General features: G+C 36.9%; 2 protein-coding genes across 2 annotated transcripts in view; both read right to left on the reverse strand.

The window, feature by feature from the left end:
- epg5 (ectopic P-granules autophagy protein 5 homolog (C. elegans)) overlaps positions 1–2033 on the reverse strand; it is a 35974-nt gene extending 33941 nt beyond the window's left edge. Inside the window, exons 1-2 of the mRNA XM_073839961.1 lie at positions 1980–2033; positions 1049–1891 (exon numbers count right to left, since the gene is read on the reverse strand). Coding sequence (XP_073696062.1) covers positions 1049–1891; positions 1980–2033 — 897 coding nt within the window. The remainder of the gene's footprint in view (positions 1–1048; positions 1892–1979) is intronic.
- A 2001-nt stretch (positions 2034–4034) lies between these two features.
- On the reverse strand, positions 4035–11438 carry riok2 (RIO kinase 2 (yeast)). Its single transcript, XM_073840783.1, has 10 exons — positions 11278–11438; positions 10875–11013; positions 10681–10797; positions 9433–9608; positions 8714–8802; positions 7325–7516; positions 7158–7250; positions 6644–7081; positions 4430–4520; positions 4035–4284 (listed from the first exon to the last, which is right to left on the reverse strand). The coding sequence occupies exons 1-10, from the start codon at positions 11341–11343 to the stop codon at positions 4123–4125; spliced, it is 1563 nt and encodes a 520-aa protein (XP_073696884.1). The 5' UTR covers positions 11344–11438; the 3' UTR covers positions 4035–4122.
- Positions 11439–12766: the final 1328 nt, after the last annotated feature.

Here is a 12766-nt window from a genome sequence, read left to right on the forward strand (position 1 = left end):
AGATAAAATGTTACAATAACATTTTTTATTTTTATTTAAAGCGTTTGCGAGAAAAAAAATCAGAATTGCAAGATAAAAACTCACAATTTACATCACGCTATTCTGAGAAAACAGTCTGCTTTATGAGTTTATATCTCGCAATTCTGCCTTTATTTCTCAGAACTGCAAGTTTATATCTCACAATTCTGAGAAAAGAGTATGAATTGTGAGTTATCACGCAGTTCTGAGAGAAAAAGTCAGAATTGTGATATAAAATAACCTTTTTTATTTTTTATTCTTTATTCAGTGGTGAAAACGGCTTCCATAGCTTTAAATACTGAAGAGAGGCTTATTTTTTTTAAAGACTGTCTTGGCGTTTTACAGTTTATAGTCTATATTAAGATAGAATGATGGACAGAAAGATAGATTAAAAAACAACCGATAGATAGACAGATACACAGGTATGACAAACCTAACCCTAACCCATCCTTGAAGCTCCACAGGCAATTCTGCACATTCATATTGCTTTATATGGAAGCCCTTTAATTGCTGACTTCTGCTGAATTCTGACTTTTTTATTAAAAATACATTCAGAACTGCAAGACATAAACTTGAAAAAAAAATTGCAATTTTTACTTTTTTTTTTAGAATTTCTTAGAGTTTTTATCTTGCAATTCTGACTTAATACACGCAACTTTGAGTTTATATCCCCCAGTTTTGAGAAAAGTCATAATTGCGAAATACTAACTTGTGTTTGCGAGAAAAATATCAGAAATGCGAGAAAAAATTTTCTTACAAAAAAGTATGAATTGTGAGTTTTTATCATGCAATTCTGAGAGAAAAAGTCAGAATTGTGATTTAAAATGTTGCAATAACCTTTTTGGCGAAAACGGGCTTCCATAGCTTTAACTACTGAAGAGAGGAAAATTTTTTTTTTTAAAGACTTTCTTGGCTTTTTAGAGTTTATAGGCTTTAATAGATCTATATTAAGATAGAATGACAGACAGAAAGATAGATTAAAAAACAGCTGACATTAAAATAGATAGACAGATACACAGGTGTGACCAACCTGTAACGAAAGCCTTTCATCCTTGAAGCTCCACAGGCGATTCTGCACATTTTTGCAGTCTGAATTGGCAGCCTGTAGTTCAGTCTGGGCCTGCGTCAGCTGCTTTCGGCACCTCCAGTAGCTCAGCAGCAGCTCGTACAGCTCATGTCCTTCTTGGTGGGCTAGACTTTGAAACTCCGCTTCATGAATCTCCACGTTTTCCAACCAGGAACCGGGTTCCCACGTACGTAGCTGCTCACTAGTGAAGGGCTTCACAGACTGACAAGTCCGGGGCAGCTCTGGGTAAAGCCTCTCCCTAGGTCTTTCCACGTCAGCAACCTCCACAGGAACCAAGCTGGGCGGAGAGGATTCTTGGTTGGCCAGAGGAAGAACAGCTGGAGCTACTTGTCCATCAGAAGCCACTGGCATAAAGGAAGCATCCAACAGTCCATAGGTGTCCTCTGAAAGCTGAGGCTGAGAGTAGGAGGCTTGGATAGATGGATATATAGAAGGGACACTAAATGGCTCAAGTTTAGCATTAAGAGGTTTGGGATCACTTTGAACAGGTGCCAAAACTTGGTCCACCCAAGGTGCCGTGTCTTGCGATGATGTCTCTTCATTGCAAGATGGTTTATTCACTATTTCAGTCGTATCTGACAAGAGAACTTGGTCTCTGTCCTTTTCAGTCTTGTCATTATGGTCTAGTGAGGTCTGAGTGGTGGGTGGTTTCACATCAGGGGCTGGAGGCACATGAGGAAGGCAAAGGGGGATGTCAGTAAACTCAGGAGCTGGTGCTGGCTCATTAACTTCTGTAGAAGGTCCTGGAGGCTTTCTAACACTCTCTGGCTGTCTCTCCTTTCTTACCTGTTAATGCAGCATAGATATATATATAGGATTATGAGAAATGAAGAAGAGTCAAAATTTAAAGTGTAGTATATGAGTAAGTTTTCACCTGTGGCTTCCCACTGGATTTGGACTTTGACTTTTTGGGTCTCACAGCCTCCATCTCCACACAGGCATCCACATTATTGTTATAAAATTACTCCATTCCTCTAGACCCACACAGAACCTGCACCAGAAAAGTCATGTAGCTTAAAAGGAGAGATGCTGTTTAAATGTACAGTTTCTGTTTTGAAACACAAAATTGATTAGAATCAGAATCAGAATCAGAATTCTGAAAATGAAAGGTGACTGAGACTGTCATTACATAACATTCAGCAACATTCCTTCTGTGTTTCACATAACAAAGAAAGAACGTTGTATGGGTTTATAACAACTTTCTAAGGCACTACAATACAATCTTCTACGATAGATAGATAGACACACAGATAGATAGATAGATAGATAGATAGATAGATAGATAGATATCTGTCATCAGTGATTCACTCAAGAAACACCTAACTGTTCCATCAACATGTAAACAACTGAAGGCAACTGACAGCAACAAAACATTGAAGAGCAGAAATGTAGTTAATATCAAGCTGTTTCAAGTCTCTTTCTATTCTTAAAAGTGAATTAATGAGTTGTCATTTCCACTAAGAACGCTGCTATTTTTAATAAAAAGTAAATCGAGATAAACAACTGCATCATAGGATGGCAGGGAGGAGCGGCTCAACCCACATAACCCCTGCTAACATTGTTGATTCGCTCTCTTAAACGCAACAAAACTATCTCAGAATCATCCCGTGTGGAAGGAAGATTAATATAACTCACCGAAATGATATTACGTGATATTTGTCTTTTAAACAGCAGCTGTCAGTCAGTCCTAAAGCTTTAGCGGAGCTGTCAGCTCCTCAGTTTGTTTTGTTCCTGGACGCTATCGCAATACAGATCATGTGATCCTCCACCCTCCAATGGCGAGCAGGAAGGGACAAAACGCGAAGGCAATAACAACAACAGTTTCATAATATTTCATAAAACGTCATATGCATAATAACAATACCGTGCTAGCTTTCAAGGGACTGATACATATAAATTGTATGTATTTGATATATTCTTCTGAAGTAAGTAAATATAACGCTGGGCTATCAGTTAAGGAGGGATTAAAGAAAAGACAAAATATATTATCTAATGAGGTCTATAGTAGAGAGAGAGAGAGACATCTTCAGGTGATTATTAAAAACAATTCCTGCTTACACAACTGTGCAAATATCTTAGGCCATTAGTTTTTCCAACAAAAACAAAATGGTTTTAAGCCAGCTATTTCTATCCATTTCTGTAATGTGTCAGTAGGAAACGTAGGTTTACAATTCCAAACATTCATTTAGTCATTAGTTGGCATAATTAAGTGAGATTTCTTTGTCTGACAACAGCCAGTGCTCCAAACAGAGATCTGATCTCATCACCCAGTTTGTCTGGAATGGCATGAAGAAACAGAATTAATTCAGATGAACTGTGGCAAAGTCTCTGAGATGCTTAAAGAAAACTACCTACAAAATCACCTGAAAAAAAAAAAAACTATGTGCAAGTGTACCTAGGACAAAAGCCATTTTGAAAGCAAAGGATGGTCACACCAAAACCTATTTGATTTAGTTAAAAGTTAATTGAAAAAGAAAATCTATTTATGATACTATTTTTGAAAGCATCCTTATTTTACAGCATTTTTACAGAAGTACCTAAAACCTTTCAAAGTACTGTAGCTTTTATGAAAGGTTTCTTCAATCAATTCTTCTGGATTGAGTCTCTTGTCAGAAACTGGATTATTACAATTACTGGAAAGAAACATGTTTGGAATTTTTTTTTTTTTTTTTTTGCTGTTGTTGTACAGCTGCTTTGAAACAATTTGTATAGTGAAAAGCGCTATACAAATAAACTTGAACTGAATTGAAATGTAAACTGGTATTTCCTCCTGACAAACTACAGCAAAAGATTGAAATATCTGACTTTTGTTTTTGGTGAATATGGCCAAAACACTTTTGCATAACAAGTAATTGACATACAATTCTTTAATCATTTGAAAAAAAAAACAAAAAAAAACACATTTCAACCATAAATAAGGCTAAAGCAACTCATCTTGAAAGATTAAGGATTTTTTATTTCATAGATACAGAAGCAGCACAGGAAAAAAGTCACATCATCAGAAGATTTTAGGGCCCTCAGCCCCAGAAGTCAGCTGACTCCAAACTGCTCTTGATGTTGTTAAGATTTTCTCTCCTATCCTTGGTCACCAGGTTGGCTTCACCCTTCTGTAGACGTTTTCTCTGAGCGAACTTCTGCTGTTTCGTAAGCTGTTTCTTCACTTTTTGCCTGATGACCTCCTGCATTGGGAGACATCCAACTCATTTTAATACAACAACATAAAACTTGCATCATGAAACCAAAAAGACTCACTTCATCATGTTTTTGTGAAAGCAGAGGCAAACTTTTAACCCTAGAATTAATATACTAGAGGGTTGTACTCACTGGTGGTATGGTAGAACAACTGCCAACACTGCCAAAGCTCATCTCACTGGTTGTTCTCCTCCTGTGTTCATTCTCAAAGCTCACTTGGTCTCTGTGGGATCACACGCATCACATCATTAAATGTAAGATTAAGGGTTTTATATGAAGGAATACTTCATAAGGAATACTTTAAGGAAAACACTTGCTGTCAAGCATCAAATATAGGGGGAAAAAAAACTTTAGGTCATAGTTCATGGACAATCTTTGTTTCCCCAGCAGCTCAAAACAATTTTGTCGTTTACTTACCATTAGGGCTGCACAATTAATCAGAATCTGGTTTCGATTTCTGCTTCAAACGATCTTGAAAATGCAGTAATCGAGATGAAACAATTATTGCACCCCACTCCGCCCCCTTACCAGTGGTGCGCTTTCGCTCCTCCATAAAAGCCTAATTTCACATGCAAATCAGCAAAACCATGTAACGTGACTTTCATAAAAAGGGACATCCTTGATTTATTAATGTTTCTTTGATGTTGTGTTTTTAATAGCGTGTAAGAAAACTTGCGCTGTTCTGTGTATGCGCTCAGAGATGGAGCAGAACACGGACATGTAAAGTTATCTTTTAGCTAAAGGTGCGCGCCTAAATGGTCAAATACATGCAAAAATATTTCAAAACGAGGCGCTTGGTGATTATTCATGTAAACCTTTGTCAGTTATGTCTTAAATGATCATAAAGGTTTGAGAATGAAAATACGAGTGTAACAGTATATTGGATCTGTGTGGCACTTAAAGCAGCAATAAATAATCCTTCTGCCGTCTCTGTGCTTAATACTAAAGCATAAAAATACAAAGAGAAAAATCACTCACTGCTCTTGAATAAAGAACTTTTGTAGTTTTAATAAGAAACAAAGTATGTTTAACTCTTACAGTGAAGACGCCGTTTTATTTTACATTTAAATAATTACATTTAATTTCTGAAGTATTGTTAGACTACTTTAGACTGTCCTTAAAAAGAAGTATTCAGTATTTTTATTTTAAAAAGCAGGTTTTTAAAATCTTTTTTCTGCTGTATTGCTATGTTTAAAGGAACACTCCACTTTTTTTGGAAATAGGCTCATTCTCCAACTCCCCCCGAGTTAATAAGTTGATTTTTACCGTTTTGAAAACCATACAGCCGTTCTCCTGTTCTGGCGATATCACTTTTAGCATAGCTTAGCATAGATCATTGAATCCTATTAGACCAATAGCATCGCGTTCAAAAATGACCAACGAGTTTCCATATTTGTTGTATTTAAAACTTGACTCTTCTGTAGTTATATTGTGTACTAAGACCGGTGGAAATGCAAAGCTGCGAGTTTCTAGGCTGATAAGATTAGGAACTACACTTCCATTCTGGCGTAATAGTCAAGGAAGTTTGCTGCCGTAATATGGCCGAAGCAGGCGGAGTATTATCAGAAATGAGTTCCCAGCTAGTTTAGCATTTGCACATGTGCTGCGTGGTATTACTGCTCCTGCTTCGGCCATATTACGGCAGCAAACTTCCTTGACTATTACGCCGGAATGGGAGTGTAGTTCCTAATCTTATCAGCCTAGAAAATTGAAGCTTTGCATTTCCACCGGTCTTAGTACACAATATAACTACAGAAGAGTCAAGTTTTAAATAGGACAAATATCGAAACTCGTTGGTCATTTTTGAACGCGATGCTATTGGTCTAATAGGATTCAATGATCTATGCTAAGCTATGCTAAAAGTGATATCGCCAGAACAGGAGAACGGCTGAATGGATTTCAAAACGGTAAAAATCAACATATTAACTCGGGGGGAGTTGGAGAATGAGCCTATTTCCAAAAAAAGTGGAGTGTTCCTTTTAAATTAATCACTAATATAAAGTTTTGGACCCAGTCATAATCGTGTTAAATAATCGTGATTACAATATTGACCAAAATTATCATGATTATGATTTTTGCCAAAATCGAGCAGCCCTACTTGCCATCATATCGTTTTGATATTATATTTGACAGCACATCAAATGATAAACAGAAGCTTAACTGTACTTGCTTGATGTGCAAGAACAAAACTCTTTGGGGTGGTTTAAAGATGACAGTTTTAATTTTTGGGTGGACTATGCTTTTTATAATACAAGTTGCTATATGAACAGTTGCTTTATAGCAGTATGAAAATGTCATGCATGTAAAAAGCAAGTTACGATATAAAAAAAAAAAAAAATTCTTTACCTGAAAGGCCTGAACTCTTTGTTGGATGCTGATAGGTCAACCAAATCAGGACACTCGTCCTCTACCTCATTCTCCTCTTCCTTCTCCAAGTCTTTTGAAATGTCAGTTTCTTTCTGAATGTCCTCTGACAGGATCTCCTTTTCACATCGAGCTCCCTCAGGCTCCTCTGTGTCACTCTTTTCTGTTGGAGTGTCCTTACTAATTTTCAGCCCTTCCAGCTCAAGCATGGCATGTTTATATTCCTCCATGCTGATAGCGTCCTCTGAAGCTGCTTGATGTGTGTCTTCAGTAGACTCCGGGATGTCGTCATCATCTTCATCTTCATCTTCACTGAGTCCCTCGCCCTCTGGACCTTCAGGGTGGAGCAAACGGTCATCCTGCTGCAGCTCCTTGGTGTAGCCACTAGCTGAGATCTCCACATCGAGCGAGCAGGCTCTTCTGTATAGAGGAATATGTATTTAGTCTAGACTATTTAAAATCTGACTATAACAAAGCAAGCTTTTGGAAAAAATACCTGATATCTTTGAATGTTGGATAGAGTTCGCTTTCATAGTTGTATCTTTTAATGAAATAATCTCGAATACACTTGACATCTCGATCAAAGTACCTTTTAGAAAAGAATAAAATTTTAGTGCCAGTGCTTATTACTGAATAATTATCATTGTCAGGTTAGATAGTCACCATTCTGCATTCATGTGTGAGGTGGAGACCATCTGAGGGAAGTCAATCATTGTGACGTGGTCGTTGTCATCAAGCATGAGGTTAAATTCATTGAAGTCTCCATGGATCAGGCCATGATTGGCAAGTTTGACTATTAGCTCCATGATTTCATTGTACAATGCAGCAGGGTCTTGAATTTCTCGAACCTGACACCTGTGTGAAGAATACAGCAACATTTAATACAACTAGTTATGTGTTAAAAAAAAAAAAACTATCTAAAAACTAAAGTGTAATTTATGGAAGCCTGTTTCTGCCACTGAATAAAATAAATAAATAATCGGATATAAGCTCGCAATTGCTAATCATAAAGGGAGAATTGTGACAAACTCAACTTTTTTTTCTCAGAATTGTGTAATATAAATTTGCAATTGCAAGTTATAAAGTCAGAATTGCCTGATATAAACTCACAATTCTGACTTTTTTTGTCAGAATTGCGTGATATAAACTTGAATGGAATTTGTATCTTGCAATTTTTAAGTTTATATATCTCACAAATTTGACTTTTTTCACTCAATTCTTAATTTATCTCAAAATTGATATAAACTCACAATTGCGAGTTATAAAGTCAGAATTGCAAGATATAAACTCACAACTCTGACTTTTTTTTCTCAGAATTGCATGATATAAACTTAGAATTGCCTTTCACAAATGGAAGTTTATATCTCACAATTCTGCCTTTTTCACAGTTCTTATTCTCTCAAAATGTATATAAACTCACAATTGTAAGTTATAAAGTCACAATTGTGAGATACCTTGCAATTCTGACTTTTTTCACAAATGCAATTTGTATCTTGCAATTCTGACTTTTTTCATGCAATTATGACTTTTTCTCAGCATTGTGAGATATATACTCGCAATTATGAGTTATAAAGTCCAATTTTCAGGGGAAAAAAAGACTGATATGTTCTCGGAATTGCGGGTTTATATCTCACAATTCTGACTTAACTTGCAATTGTGTGTTTTAAAGTCACAACTGTGAGATATAAACTTGAAATTCTGAGAAAAATCCACAATTGCAAGTTTATATCATGCAATTCTGACTTATTTTCTCAGAATTGCGAGTTTATCTCAAAATTCTGAGAAAAAAAGTCTGAATTGCAAGATGTAAACTTGCAACTGCAAAAACATAACAATAAAAAGTCACAATTAACTTTATTTTTTTTTTAATTCAGTGGCAGAAATGGGTTTCCACAGAAATTTCTATGTTCTTTCTATTAAACAGTGGTACAAAATAGATTAATACAGCACACCACTGCACAGTTTAGCAGTTGTCAAAGAACTTTCTATACAAGTAAATATTTAATGCAAGAAAAAGTCTGATCATCGAAAGCAAAGGGCAGGTAAACTCACAGCGGGTAACCATTAATGAGCTCCATAACCACAGCATGCCTGTTGTAGTCCACTGGCTTTGGAACAGGAAACCCTCGATCATATAACGCCTGTAGAAACACAAGGACTCTTAAAATAAATCCAGACAAACATTTGCATGCTCAAAAAAATAGCTGTTTTCTGGCTTATTTGATTAAATTTTACTTTATATACTTAATATATCATTAACATACAGTGATTTATGTTTAAATTATTTCAGAAGAAAATATTTGTATATAGCACAATGTAGTACCACAACGCATAGTGTGCTCCTGACATGGAACATGCATGTGGTAAGTGACTTAGAGGAGAAGAATTGTTGAATGTTATAAAAGTTATTTTTGTTTTCTTTACACACAAAAAGTATTCGAAAAAAAAAAAATACGGTTGAAACACTGATGTTAACTGGACTGTTTTACAGACATCCTTACTACATTTCTGGTCCTGGGAACATTTCAGTTACATTGCTGTCTATACAGGGTCACAAAGCTCTCGGATTTGTAACAAAAATATCTTAATTTGTGTTCTGAAGACGAATGGTTTTGCGGGATTGGAACAAAATGAGAGTGAGCAATTAATGACAGAAGTGTCATTTTTGGCTGAACTATGCCTTTAAATAGTCAAAGGCTATCTTCATATTGTCACGTGTGTCTTTGTTTATAGGGTACAGAAATTATCCTCTTGAAATATTTGTATATTACCTTCATGTATGCATACTCTTTCATGGCAGAAAGCCGGGACAGGTACAGCCATGACATATTGTGTCTGTGCTTGTGGTAATCTCTCTTGTTCTTCAAGTTCCTGAAGGATGTCCTACCCAGTCTGTGAAGCTTCAGAGCAAACTGCTGTTCCTCAGCATTTGCAACAATGTAAATATCTAAAATATAAAACAAACATTTTAGATCTGGGGGGAAAAAAACTCCTTTATGACAAGTGCAAATATTTGATGGGGTAAAATTATTAAAGGTGCCATAGAATGCATTGATACAATATTTTAAATTGTTCTCTGATATCTACATAGAAGGTATATGACATAGGAAAGGGCAAAAATTCTCCAGAAACGGTTTTACAGGTCCATTTACAACCCTAGGATTTGTCCCTAGAATTAAATGGTCTGTTATTACCTTTTTTGGAAGGTTCATGAATAATAATTATGAGCTCTGCTCTGATTGGCTGTTTCACAGAGCCGATCATTTCAATAGCACATGGAGGAAAATATATTTATATATTTAATCACGGAGCTCGAGCCGCTATTAATATGCGGTTTATTGAAACTGCTGTTTTGAATGCACGATCATTTTACTTTCACTTTTGTGATCACATGTGCTCTGTGTAACGTTATACTGCAGCTGTAGTACTTAAGGCATAAGTTTAGATGCTTGTTAGTGATGCTCAGGATCTGGATCCGCGCGGTCATCTTCCAGCTCTCCATTTAAGTGGTAAGTGAAATCTTATGTACTGCAATGTAACGGGCTACCGCTAGCAGTAAGCTAACCGTGTCCCTTCAGTAGCTTGCCTTATTTTATCAGATCGACTTATTTGTTTTCCTTGCCTTTCTAAGTACAGACACCAACTCATCCCTGCACTTAACATCTCCTGCACAACCTGGAACATAATTTATTTCCGTGATCTGCCATTTTTGCTAACTGCAGAACTTCTGATGAATCCGCTATGCAAATGTTGGGGGCGTAACAATTAATGATCACGACTCTTACTTAATAGTCGCTGTTATGTTAGGATTAGCCTATATTTCAGTGGTCTTTCGCAAACACCAGATTAATATAAAGAGGAAACGATGGTGTTTGAGACTCACTGTATGTCGTGTCCATGTACAGAACTGTTATTATTCAACTATGCCAAGGTAAATGCAGTTTTGCATGCTATGGCACCTTTAAACATGTGTCTTCCTAATGCCAACAAATAGATTCTAATTAAAAAATGACTCAGACCTGACTCTTTGCCGACTCCCATCTGGTTTCCAACTGACACAATAGCATCCCTGGATGAAAGCGTCTTCAGTGCCAGGTAATCATAGCCACCGTAATTCAGCCGATACCCCTGCACAGCTTCAGAGAGGAAACACGGTCAAAAGCTGCACTTATTCACAGAAACATTACGGAATGGATCTTTATAACGGATTTACTTTTGGTGCGTTCATAGGCCAGTAGTTTGTGTTTGACCAGCTCCCGCAAAACCTTGTTGCATCCTCCATGTTTGAGACTGGCAATAGACGCAATCAGACTTACTGGGACGATCTCGTGGTTCTTCATGCCCATTTCCACCTGTGCATCCCGGAGAAACAATTATAAAAACAATTTTGATGAATCATAACAAGGTCTTTTAAATTAGGCTGACATTTAACTAGCATCAAGTTTACATAAACAGAACGTGAACAGCTTTATGCCATGATAGACACGCATTTGACAGTTTGATATGCTTTATATAAAGGGCGAATGTTTCTTTTTAACCAGTCACATGGTTGTTCATAATAAAGCTAGAGAAAAAGTTGATGTAAACAGATATGCCTTCTTTAAAATGATACATACCGCTGTGAGGACTCTAAAATCATCCCTGGACAGATACCTCAGGATAACGACGTTTAATTTGCCCATGTTGGCAAACCCGTTGCTTCCTGATTTTCAGAAGATTTCTATTTTTTGCAAATAGCTTTGTAATGCGTGGTTAGTTCAACCAGCCATTCCACATGTTCGGTTCAAACCGGAAGAGCGTAGCATTCTGACGTTTACATTTCTGAAGCACACGTGTTCTGAGCTTCTCCTGGCGGCCTGGAGTACAACTGCATGTGACGCTTCTCTGTCTTCTGATGTAAAGGTGCATCTCAATAAATTAGAATGTCGTGGAAATGTTCATTTATTTCAGTAATTCAGCTCAAATGGTAAACTCGTGTATTAAATAAATGCAATGCACACAGACTGAAGTAGTTTAAGTCATTGGTTCTCATCAAACCCACCAATTCAATATCTCAACAAATTATAATATGCTGACATGCCAATCAGATAATCAACCCAAAACACCCTCAAAGGTTTCCTGTGCCTTCAAAATGGTCTTTCAGTTTGGTTCACTAGGCTACACAATCACGGGGAAGAATGCTGATCTGACAGTGTCCAGAAGACAATCATTGATACCCTTCAGAGTGCTGTATCCAAGCATGTTAACAAAAAGTTGAGTGCTGATTTCATTTTTCCAGCAGGATTTGGCACCTGCCCACACTGCCAAAAGCACAAAAAGTTGCTTAAATGACCATGGTGTTATTGTGCTTGACTCGCCAGCAAACTCACCAGACCTGAACCCCATAGAGAATCTATGGGGTATTGTGAAGAGGAAAATAAGAAACAAGAGACCAAAAAATGCAGATGAGCTGAAGGCCACTGTCAAAAAACCCCTGGGCTTCCATACCACCTCAGCAGTGCTACGGACTGATCACCTCCATGCCACGCAGAATTGAGGCAGTAATTAAAGTAAAAGGAGCCCCTACCAAATATTGAGTACATATACAGTAGGCCTAAATGAACATACTTTCCAGGGGCCGGTTGCACCAGCTGTAAGTAAGTTACAACTTAGCCTAGTTGCGACGTAAATGGACACTAAGTTACAACAACTTACGCACTACTAAATATTTTTGCGTTGCACCATTAAACTTAGTTTCAACGTAACTCTACGTATAAACTAAATATTTACGGAAGCGCTGGTCAGGAATAACGGTTGGAATAAAATAGCAGACTGAGTGAACTGCATCAATATGCTCTTTTTTTAACCGACAAACTTCAATCATTTAGACATATATGATGCTGCTGACATTTACACTCACATACATATTAAGAGAGTGAACAATATGTGAATAAACGTACTCGTTTCTTTTTAACGCGTCTTTAACACCCCATCTACAGTGCGACTCTATGCACTTTGTGTTGCGCATGTCAGATAAAATAATAAATAAATGGCATTTCTTTTTTTCTTTTTTTATTGATCCTTATTTATTTGAATTAGTCTCTGAATGTTATTTACAAATGTGAC

This window comes from Garra rufa, chromosome 5, assembly GCF_049309525.1.
Source record: "Garra rufa chromosome 5, GarRuf1.0, whole genome shotgun sequence".
Lineage (NCBI taxonomy): Eukaryota > Metazoa > Chordata > Actinopteri > Cypriniformes > Cyprinidae > Garra > Garra rufa.